The sequence below is a fragment of the Rana temporaria genome, chromosome 9 (assembly GCF_905171775.1).
Source record: "Rana temporaria chromosome 9, aRanTem1.1, whole genome shotgun sequence".
Lineage (NCBI taxonomy): Eukaryota > Metazoa > Chordata > Amphibia > Anura > Ranidae > Rana > Rana temporaria.
Window position 1 is genome coordinate 9,204,461 of NC_053497.1, and position 12,229 is coordinate 9,216,689.

Below are 12,229 nucleotides of genomic sequence, written 5' to 3' on the forward strand. Positions count from 1 at the left end.
AAATACTAGTTATGCAAAAAAAAAAATTGTTTGGCTCTCAAAGTGAAGTTTGGACACAAGGCAATTCTATAAAAATACAGAGGCTTCAGCATTCATCTGCTTCTTTCATTCACGCTCCGAGCTTTACATTGCATGTACGTGCCAGCATGTAAAAAATGCCAAGGAAACTGCTTACGCAGATATCTTTGGAGCTTCACGGAAAAACCTTGGCTTCATTGTGGCTTCCTGCTACATGGCTGAAATTTTTACCAGACTTCTGCTTTCTTCTCCTGGCGAGGTTTGTGGGCTGCTGACAAGGCGTCCATGTGGGTGTTGTTGTTGTCGTCATTGTTGGTCATTCCAACAGGTTTAATTAAATTGAACTTTTTCCTTGCTCAGAAAACAAGCCAGAAGTAGACAACCTCACGGTCACCGGTATCACACCTGAGAGCTTTGACTTGTCCTGGACAGCCACACAAGATTCATTTGACGACTTTGTTGTAGAGGTTACTGATGAGGACAGGTCACGCGAGCCAGTGAAAATTAATGTCCCTGGCGATCTCAGGAAAACTCTTATCTCAGGGTTATCACCCAAAACTCCTTACACCATCTACCTCTATGGTACTGTTCGCGGTCAACGAATGCAGCCTATTAGTGTTTCTGCTACTACAGGTATCCGATCGACTTACTTCATCTACATTGACTTATTTTTTTATCTTTGGGTGTAGTTTTTTTTTGCAGCTTCCATGGCCATCTTCATTACTTCCTATATGTGTGTCTATGTCATGTCATGTATGTCACGCTTATTCCTTTACATGCAGAAAAGGTAATATACTATAGGGCTACAGTTCCACCTTGGAAACCATGTTTCTTCTTACCAGGGCTTCCTTTCTCAGAAAATAGGTGAAGGAACTCAACCACAACCCCCCTCCCCAGGGGAGGGTTCTTGGGTGTGCTTGGTACATAGTACAGAGTTTAGGGATGCGCTACATGCAGGGGTTGCGGGGTGTGCTATGTACGTAGTGTAGAGTTCAGGGGTGTGCTGCCTGAACAAGAGGTGGTGGAACCGAGTTCCACCAAGTTCCAGCTCAAAAATTAAAAACAGCTTCTTACATATTGCGGCACAGTGATGCTCATTAATGAGAATACAAATGATACTTCAGCTCCACTTCCAATATGGTGATCTGTTAACTCTGTACCGGTGCTCTAGCCAGGACGTTTAGGCCCCAAAATGCGATGCTTGAATCAGAAAAGGGCTGACGACTCGGATTCTCTTGAATAAAAGTCCTTCATTTAGTTACATGGGTGCCCGGCTCCAGGCTACGCTTCGCTGATGCTCATTAATGTGAATGGCTAGGTATGTTATTTCCTAATTCCTGTAGTAAGCTGGCAACACTATTCACCGAAACCCTGAACAGTGTTGTAAGCCTTGCCCAGTTCTCCCCTTGCTGGACCACATAACTACTCTCCCTCTCTTTGTTACTTTAACATAACAGGGTGGTGTGTATTTAGACATTTACCTGGAGTTTGGCTTTAAATTTGGATGAAGTTGGTCAAGGGTTAGGCTGGCCATAGCATACTTGCCAACTGTCCCGAATTTCCCGGGACATTCCCGGGATTTAGACCTTTTTCCCAGTTTTCACGATTCCCGGTAAACGTCCCGGGAAATCCTTGTTTTCCAGATTTTTCACCGGTGGAGACAGTGGGCCAGATCCACAGACGAAGTACGCCAGCGTATCTACTGATACGCCGGCGTACTTTCAAATTTCCCTCGTCGTATCTTTCGTTTTGAATCCTCAAACCAAGATACGACGGCATCTGGGTAAGATCCGACAGGCGTACTGCTTCGGATCTTAGATGCAATACTTCGGCGCCCGCTGGGTGGAGTTTGCGTCGTTTTCCGCGTCGGGTATGCAAATTAGCGATTTACGACGATCCACAAACGTACGCACGGCCGTCGCATTTTCTAACGTCGTCTGTAGTCGGCTTTTTACGGCGTATAGTTAAAGCTGGTATTTTGCGGCGTATAGATAGACTTGCCATGTTAAGTATGGCCTTCGTTACCGCGTCGAAATTTAAAATTTTATTTTTTTGCGTAAGTCGTCCGTGAATAGGGATGGGCGTAACTCACGTCTAAGTTCAAAAAATGATGTCGTTCTGACGTCATTTCGCGCAAAGCACGGCGGGAAATTTCAAAACGGAGCATGCGCAGTTCAATCGGCGCGGGGACGCGCTTCATTTAAATGAAACCCGCCCCCAACACGCCCAATTTGAAATCCGCCGCCAGAAATACACTATGCCGCCGTAACTTAAGGCGCGAACTCGCTGAGGATTCAAATATACGCCAGGTAAGGTACGGCGGCGTAGTGTATATCTGATACGCTGCGCCGATCCAAATGTATGTGGATGTGGCCCAATGTCTCTACCGGCCCCCATTTTACAGAAGACCAGAATGCTGGGAAGTGAGAACAAACAAGAGGCCGGGTGGGCTGCCAAAATAAATTATTATTATTATTATTATTATTATTATACACGATTTATATAGCACCAACAGAAATTGAGCTGCTCTCCCCTTTCTGGACCACATAAGTACTCTCCCTCTTTTTGTTTCTTTAACATAAAAGGGTGGTGTGTATTTAGACATTTACCTGGAGTTTGGCATTCAATTTGGATAAAGTTGGTCAAGGGTTAGGCAGGCCATAGCATACTTGCCAACTGTCCCGAATTTACCAGGACATTCCCGGGATTTAGACCTTTTTCCCAGTTTTCGCTATTCCCGGAAAAAAAAAAAGGTAAATCCTTTTTTTTCTCAATTTTTCCGCCGGCGGAGACAGGGTCTCCAGCGGCCGCCATTTTACAGAAGACCAGAACGCCGAGAAAAAAACAAGAGGCTGGGTGGCTGCCAAAGGAAATTGAGCTGCAGCTTCCTGAATTATAATAAGACTCCGCCTACAGACAAATAAGTGTCCCTATATTTTTTTTTACAATGTTGTCAACTATGCCATATCTCGTTGGGTAATGCACATTCCTTTGACACATTCATTATTCTGCATTGCAATGGGCACGCTAAAAGGCCAAGGTGTCAACGGGACCGAAAAGGTGAATTTGCCTCACTTTGGGAGATTTGCTCTCACTTCCTGTCGGGTTTCTGGAAGTTTCTGGAAGTGAATGGAAAGTTCCTCAGTGGTTACACAGATTTGAACCCTTCCCTACTCTATCCACAATGAAATTGAAAACTTTGGTTATACTGTTACAAAATTATTATTTTTTTTTTTTATAATGAAATAAGAGATAATAGAAATGTGGGAAGAACTGAAAAATAAAGACCTAATTAGGGTTGTTTGGAGCCCAAGTGTCGCTCCGTTGGAGTAAAAATGAAGCCCTACGGTACATTACCTTCTCTGCACTTTGAAGTTCCGTCATTATAAATGTTAATTAGGTTGGTTTTACCATCTAATGTGAAGTTCTTTTCCTAAGTGGATGTGTTTTTATTCAAGATCAGGCAACACGCCGACAGACGTTCTTGGTTGGAACATTTTTATTATATTTTCTGTGACACCAAATTAAAGCTGAACTTTGATCACCATTGATCAAGACTTTATTTTTTTTCCATTTTTTTTTTAACCACTTCAATAGTCATTTGACGTCCACAGATGGGATCTCCCATGCTGGGTGGACGTCATATGACGTCCTGGGCTTTGTGGGGGGATATCTGAATGATGCCTGCAGTTAGAGGCGTCATTCAGATATCATTCGTTAGTGCCGGCGATTCTGTGCAACATAAGAATGATCATAGTGGCAGTTCCGCCGCTTGATCGTTATTATAGGCGGCGGGAGGGGACACCCCCCCCTCCCGCCGCCATCCGGTGCTTCTCCGGGCTCTCCCGTGCCATCTGGGGCCCGGGGGAAAGAATCGTCCGGCACAGGCAGGAAGCATAGAGATGACTGGTGACTAGATGGTCACCAGTCATCTCTATGACCGTCGGAGGCCCGGGCGCGATGCGATGACGTCACGCTTGGGTACCCCGTAAGTAAACAAAGCCGCGATTGCGGCTAGTAAGCAACACTAATCATGAGATCGGTGCCATTTTTTTCACCGATCTCATGCTTTCCAGCCTGGAGGAGAGATGTGGGGTCTTATTGGCCCCGCATCTCTCCATAAAGAGGACCTGTCACACACTATTCCTATTACAAGGGATGTTTACATTCCCTGTAATAAGAATAAAAGTGAAAAAAAAAATTCAAGAAAAAGTGTAAAAAAATAAAAAACGCCCCTGTCCCCGATACTCGTGCGCAGAAGCAAACACACACGTAAGTCCCGCCGACATATGTAAACGCTGTTTAAACCACATATGTGAGGTATCGCCGTGTGCGTTAGAGTGCCAGCAACAAGTCTAGCACTAGATCTCCTCTGTAAATCTAAACTGGTAACCTGTAAAAAAATTCAAAAGCGTTGCCTATGGAGATTTTTAAGTACTGAAGTTTGGCGCCATTCCATGAGTGTGCGCAATTTTAAAGCGTGACAAGTTAGGTATCTATTTACTCGGTGTAACATCATCTTTCATATTTTACAAAAAAATTGGGCTAACTTTACTGTTTTGTTATTTTTTTAATTCATGAAACTTTTTCACAAAAAAAGGCGTTTGAAAAATGATTGCGCAAATACCGTGCGAGAAAAAACGTTGCAATGACCGTCGTTTTAGTCCCTAGAGTGTCTGCTAAAAAAAACATATATAATGTTTGGGGGTTCTGAGTAATTTTCTAGCAAAAGAATGACGATTTGTACATGTAGGAGAGAAGTGCCAGAATAGGCCCGGTATTGAGGTGGGTATAAAAGCCCGGTATGGAAGTGGTTAAATCTTGTTTTCACCTGGTGATGCTTCCAGACACTTCCTGTCCTGGGGTGACAATGCTGCCCCCTACATGAGACAGGAAGTGTCTGTCAGGATAACAGATTTTCTTTTTTTAGGCTTTTTTTATTTATTTTTTTCTCTATGATCATTCCAGATGCTTCCTATCTTAGGGTGACAACGCTGCTTCTCTATAGAGTAGAGCGGGTGAGTGTTGTCACCCTGGGACAGGAAGTGTCTGGCAGGATAACAGATTTAAATTTTTTAGTATTTTTTTCTATTTATTTCCTATGATCATTCAAGATGCTTCCTATACTAGGGTGACAACGCTGCTTCTCTATAGAGTAGAGCGGGTGAGTGTTGTCACCCTGGGACAGGAAGTGTCTAGCAGGATAACTGAATTTCTTTTTTTCAGGCTTTTTTTCTTTCATTTGTACTTTGTGATTCTGTCAGACACTTCCTGTCCTGGGGGGACAACGCTCCCTCACTGTGCTCAATAAAGAAGCATTGTTGTCACCCTAGGACAGGAAGTGTCTGGCTGGATCAAACCCTTTCAGGCTTTTTACCCAGTGATCTCGCCAGACACTTCCTGTCCTTGGGTGACAACGCTCACTCATTGTACTCTATAGAGAAGTAGAGTTGTCACCCTAGGACAGGAAGTGTCTGGCCGGATCAAGGTTTTTCTTTTTTTCAGGAAAACCAGAAGAACCAACCAATCACACATTTTTGTACACCTAGAGTTGCTTTAAACAGCTGCTATTACAATTTATCTAAGTCATCTTCTTCTCCAGGTCATGGTGGACATCAGAAGTGTTTGTTTTATCCCCCAAGTCATTTCTTCTTCTTCATGATCAGATACATTGAATTTTGCTTCTTCTAGCTACAGACAACAGCAGTACGTCACTAACTGCCATTTTTTTTTACTAACTGCCGTTTTTTTATTTCCTCCTCTTCTTCTTTTCCTTCCATGGAATATTCTTTTCAGAATCAGAACCTGAAGTTGGAAACCTCGAGGTTTCCAGTATAACCCCCGATGGGTTCCATCTGTCGTGGACAGCCGACGAGAGTGGCTTTGACAACTTTATCATTAGGATACAGGACGCCCAGCGCCAACACGAACCGGTCGTTCTGACGGTGCCAGGCAGTGAACGCACAAGAACTGTGACGGGACTGAGAGATGGCACTGAATATGAGATTGAGCTGCATGGCGTTGCTAGTGGTCAGCGCTCTCCACCGATAAAAGGAGAGGCAACAACAGGTACTCCAAATTAGTAGCAAGTTGGCACCACTGAAAACTACAAAACTGTAGAACTTTATTGTACTGCAATGCAAACACGCTGGACACCCAAGGGCCCGGTTCATACTATTGTGTTTCGGTAAAGCATGGCAACCCATAGCAAGTGGTACCCAACGCACCCTGCTGGTGAATGTGCCTTGCAACAGGGAGTTACGCTGAGCCTGTGGTTCGCCTCTTACTAAGTTGCACTCAGGGGCGGACTGACAACTCATGGGGCCCCCCCGGGCACTAGGGGATCATGGGGCCCCCAGGTTTAAAGATGTCCACCACAAAGCAGCCATCTTTCTGATGCAACATTAATGTGGCACGGCCTTTGTGGAGGGGCACCTAGCTTGGTGACATGAAGAGTGGCAGGAAACTTAAAGCTGGTGACCCAATGAATGTACTGGGAGCCTCTCATGGGCAGTGCCACCTTAACAGCACGGGCTCTGAAGGTCGCTATGCCGACGTAGTGCAGAGAGGCAAGCACCGAATTAATGAAGCACTTGCCTCCCAAACTGCGCTGGGTTCCCTAGGCGTAAGCCGTCGTAAGTGGAAGTGGGCGTGAGCCATGCTAATGAGGCGTGACCCCATGCAAATGATGGGCCAAGCGTCATAGAAGTACTTAAAATGAACGGCACATGCGCCGTCCCGTGGACCTATCCCAGTGCGCATGCTCAGAATCACGTCGGAACTACTCCCTAATATACGACGGATCACTGCCTAAGACGTGAACGTAACCTACGCCCAGCCCTATTCACGTACTACGTAAACGATGTAAAATACGACGGCTTGTGTTCCCTGGTCCATACCTTAGCATGAGTTGCGCCTCATATATGGGGAATAACTTTACGCCGGACGTACGACTTACGCAAACCGCGTATATTATGCGCCGGGCGCAAGTACGTTCGTGAATCGACGTATCTCCCTCATTTCCATATTTGAATAGGAAATCAATGGGAGCGTCCCTTGCGGCCAGCGTAAATATATGCCCACGATACGCCGGCGTAGGAAAGTTACGTCGGTCGAAGCCTATTTTCAGGCGTATCTTGGTTTCAGAGTCCGGCGCATAGATACGACGGCGCATATTTACACTTACGGTGCGTATTTCGAGATACGTTGGCGTAAGTGCTTTGTAAATCCGGGCCTATATGTATTTAGAAGCAATGCCACTGCTACTGAGCTGTAACGGAACACCTTCTTAAAGAGTGTGACTGTCCCTGATCATGGGGACCTCTGCTGGCCATGGGGCCCTCGGCCGGTGCCCTAATGGTCAGTCCGCCCCTGGTTGCACTGAGGATGGAGTTTCCAGTATGGACATTCCGATCTCAGTGTCATCACCCATAAGTGCTGTCTGGGGTGACACCCTCAGTTGACGTCATGGGGGGCTCAGCTCCATGTGCCACTATCAGGGGACGACTGGACTGGGTGGACCAATGGAAATATTTTATGTTGGGCTGGTGGCCTTGGATGCTTACTCCTTAATGAAGACCTTGATCTGAGTGTGATCCGTCATTGACAGCTCTTGGGGGGTTATAGAGATATCTGCTTCCAAATAACCTTTCGTAGATCCTTTAACCACTTCAGCAGCAGAGGATTTGGCTGCCCAATGACCAGAGCATTCTTTGTGATTCGGCACTGCGTCGCTTTAACTGACAATTGCGCGGTCGTGCGACGTGGCTCCCAAACAAAATTGACGTCCTTTTTCCCCCCACAAATAGAGCTTTCTTTTGGTGTAATTTGATCACCTCTGCAGTTTTTGGGGCAGATCCACATACATCTGCGCTGGGCGCAGCGTATGTAAGATACGCTACGCCGCTGTAACTTACTTTGAGTTGGTTTGAATCCTCAACGAATCTCCGCGCCATAAGTTACGGCGGCGTAGCGTATCTCTCGCGGGGTAAGGGCGCGGAATTCAAATTCGGCAGGGTAGGGGGCGTGTTTCATTTAAATGAAGTGCGTCCCCGCGCCGAACGAACTGCGCATGCGCCGTCCGTAAAAACTCCCAGGGTGCATTGCTCCAAATGACGTCGCGAGGACGTCATTGGTTTCGACGTGAACGTAAATGGCGTCCAGCCCCATTCACGGACGACTTACGCAAACGACGTAAAATTTTCAAAATTATACGCGGGAACGACGGCCATACTTAACATTGAGTACGCCACCAGATAGCAGCTTTAACTATACGCCGGAAAAAGCCGAACGGAAACGACGTAAAAAAATGCGATGGCCGCTCGTACGTTCGTGGATCGTCGGAAATAGCTCATTTGCATACTCGACGCGGAATACGACGGAAATGCCACCTAGCGGACGCCGGAAAATTGCATCTAAGATCCGACGGTGTACTAAGGCGTAAGGCGCCTGTCGGATCTAACCCAGATGCCGTCGTATCTTGTTTTGTGGATACCAAAACAAAGATACGACGCGGGAAATTTGAAATTACGCGGCGTATCAAGAGATACGCCGGCGTAGTTTCTTTGAGGATCTGCCCCTTTGTTTTTTGTTTTTGCACTATAAACAAAAATAGAGCGACAATTTTTTAAAAAAAAGCAATATTTTTTTACTTTTTGCTATAATAAATATCCCCCAAAAATATATAAAATAACCCCTTCACTGCCAGTCACATTTACACAGTAATCAGTGCATTATTAGAGCACTGATCGCTGTATAAATGCGAATGGTCCCAAAATAGTGACAAAAGTGTCCGATGTGCCAGCCATAATGTCGAAGTCATGATAAAAATCGCTGATCGCCGCCATTACTAGTAAAAAAAAAATATTAATAAAAATGTCATAAAACTATCCACTATTTTGTAGATGCTATGGGCCAGATTCTCAGAGCAAGTATGCCGGTGTATCTACTGATACGCCGGGGGACTTTCAAATTTGCCGCGTCGTATCTTTAGTTTGAATCCTCAAACCAAGATACGATGGCTTCTGGCTTCGATCCGACAGGCGTACGGCTTCGTACGCCTTCGGATCGTAGGTGCAATACTTTGGCGCCCGCTGGGTGGAGTTTGCGTCGTTTTCCGCGTCGGGTATGCTAATTAGCTTTTTCCGGCGATCCACGAAGGTACGCGCGGCCGTCGCATTCTCTTACGTCGTCGCTAGTCGGCTTTTCCCGGCGTATAGTTAAAGCTGCTATTTTGTGGCGTATAGATAGACTTGCCATGTTAAAATATGGCCGTCGTTCCTGCGTCGAATTTAAATTTTTTTTTTTTGCGTAAATCGTCCCTGAATAGGAAAGGACGTAACTCACGTCGAAGTTCAAAAAATTACGTCGGTGCGACGTCATTTCGCGCAAAGCACGGCGGGAAATTCCAAAACGGAGCATGCGCAGTTCAAGCGGCGAGGGGACGCGCTTCATTTAAATGAATCACGCCCCCTACCTGCCCAATTTGAAATATGCGTCGAGAAATACACTACGCCGTCGTAACTTACGGCGCAAAATCTTCCTGGATTCGAAAATGCGCCAGGCAAGATACGGCGGCATAGCGTATCTCTGATACGCTGCGCCAGGGCAATTCTATGTGAATCTGGCCCTATAACTTTTGCGCAAACCAATCAATATACGCTTATTGCGATTTTTTAAAAAAAGAATACGTATCGGCCTAAACTAAGGAAAACATTTTTTTTATATATAAAATCTATAAGAAATTGTTGAACGTTGGTTGAAAAAATAAACGCGTCTTGTAGATAAGCGGCAGAGTGATGACTTATGCTTTCCATATGCTAAAATGTACGCGAAGAAGAAGAAGGCCCTTTGATTGGGAAGCCCATTCATCTCAATCACATAATGCGATGCGAAAACGTTCGCGGCGCATATTTAAACAAGCGTCGGCGCCGTAGATCATCTCTCTTTAAAAAAATACCTCTTTTTCCTTGGCCTGGAGTTTGACAGATTAAATTTCAGTGGAGTGACAAGAAGCAGAGGTCCGCGGTTGAGAACGTCGGATAAATTTGAATGCGGCGGACGTGAGACTTGGTTCGTTTAGCGAGCGCTCGGTGTTTACATTATTAGTGCGACAAGGCCAAAGAATTTCTCACCGAGAGAAGCCGCAGATGTCGGAGGAGCTTTTTCCTGGCTATAAATGGCAAAAAGGCAGATGTGAGGAAAACACTCAATTACCTTCGATATAAACAGCTGCCTACTGCTAGAGCGAGCGGAGAGAGCGACGGGCGGGAACGGAGGCGACTACCCCTCACCCATGGTCTGGGCTACTGGGACCAGTCGTTAGCTTTAGGATAAGGGTGCAAGGCACCAGTGGCTGCTGGTGTTTCAAATTTCATCCATCAGTTGCAGCCTCACTGTGCCCATCAATTGCAGCCTCACTGTGCCCATCAATTGCAGCCTCACTGTGCCCATCAAATGCAGCCACTGTGCCCATCAAAAGCAGCCACTGCGCGCATTAAACGCAGCCTCACTGTGCCCAATAATTGCAGCCTCACTGTGCCCATCAAACGCAGCCACTGTGCCCATCAAATGCAGCCATGTGCCCATCAAACGCAGCCACTGTGCCCATCAAACGCAGCCGCGTTGCCCATGAAGTGTGGCCACTGTGCCCATCAAATGCAGCCACTATGCCCATCAAACGCAGCCACTGTGCCCATCAAACGCAGCCACTTTGCCTATCAAACGCAGCCACTGTGCCCATCAAATGCAGCCACTGTGCCCATCATATGCAGCCACTGCACGCATTAAACGCAGCCTCACTGTGCCCCTCAATTGCAGCCTCACTGTGCCCATCAAACGCAGTCACTGTGCCCATCAAACGCAGCCACGTTGCCCATGAAGTGTGGCCACTGTGCCCATCAAACGCAGCCACTGTGCCCATCAAATGCAGGCACTTTGCCCATCAAACGCAGCCACTTTGCCCATGAAGTGTGGCCACTGTGCCCATTAAACGCAGCCACTTTGCCCATCAAATGCAGCCACTTTGCCCATCAAATGCAGCCACTATGCCCATCAAAGGCAGCCACTGTGCCCATCAAAGGCAGCCACTGTGCCCATCAAACGCAGCCACTGTGCCCATTAAATGCTGCCACTGTGTCCCAAATGCTGCTACTGTGCCGCCCGTCTTTCTCCAGCACTTACCTTGTCTCAGGTGGGCAGCAGGTGACGGCGGCAGGCGGCGAGCGGTGTATGGTGTCCTCCATTTCTTCTCCGACTCTGATGTCTTCTCCCGCCCCCTCCTCCTCTGCTATGATTGGACGCCTCATAGGCATCCAATCACAGTGCCTGTCGTTTCAGCCAATCAGGTGACAGGTAATACAGACCTGGCGCACCTGATTGGCTGAAAGGGGGTTCAATGTTAGCAAAGCGAATTCCTAACATACAGCTGAGTGAGAAGCGAACGCACAGCGTTGCGCCCGCTTCTCACATTTTTGGGCGCCTATTAGAGCCGACGGCTCTAATCAGGTGCTTCCAAAAAAAAACCCCGCCGCTGTAATTCAGGTGCCCGAAAAGGGGCCGGACACCTGAATAGGGGGTGTCAGCAGCGACCATAAAAAGATTCATGCAATGCATGGATCTATCTATGGGGATTAAAGCGGTGCCAGGAGAGGGGGTGGGGGGGGGGCGCCCCTTTATAGACGCACCGCCGCAAGGCACACAGATCCAGGCTGGTGGGAAGGGTTGTAGATGGCCTCCTGCCAATAAATCAGAGGAAGCCCTTTGAGTCCAGGTGAGGAGCCGGTACAACCGTGCAAGACTGACGGGAAGGTCAGATTTAATTATGGGGATGATGCTTCATTTGGGCGGTATGCATTTTAAACCCGTTAGCAGAGGCGTTGCTAGGTGGGTGCGGGGGGTGCGGGCAGCACCCGGGTGACACCCGCCAGAGGGGTGACACCCATGGATAGCGGCAGCTGCGGCCCCGCTTACACCGCCGCTGCCCTACACTAATCTGCACCTCGCTCTGTGTCAATGGAGTGGACTGAAGCAGCCGTCGCCTCCTCCTCTCTGTTTACATCCAATGAGGAGGAGGAGGAGCAGGGTGCCTATGCTGATGGAGGGTCTGCCCCAAGTAGGGTGTCTATACTGCGGGGGTCTGTACTAAGGGGGATTCTGAACTAAGTGGGGTGTCTATACTGATGGGGGTCTGTACTAAGGGGGGTGTCTATAC

The 12,229-nt window shown here is 47.3% G+C and overlaps 1 protein-coding gene across 1 annotated transcript in view; it reads left to right on the top strand.

The window, feature by feature from the left end:
• TNC (tenascin C) overlaps window positions 1-12,229 on the top strand; it is a 204,871-nt gene that overhangs the window by 119,789 nt on the left and 72,853 nt on the right. Inside the window, 2 exon segments of the mRNA XM_040322752.1 lie at window positions 379-651; window positions 5,815-6,087. Of these exon segments, the coding sequence (XP_040178686.1) occupies window positions 379-651; window positions 5,815-6,087 (546 nt within the window).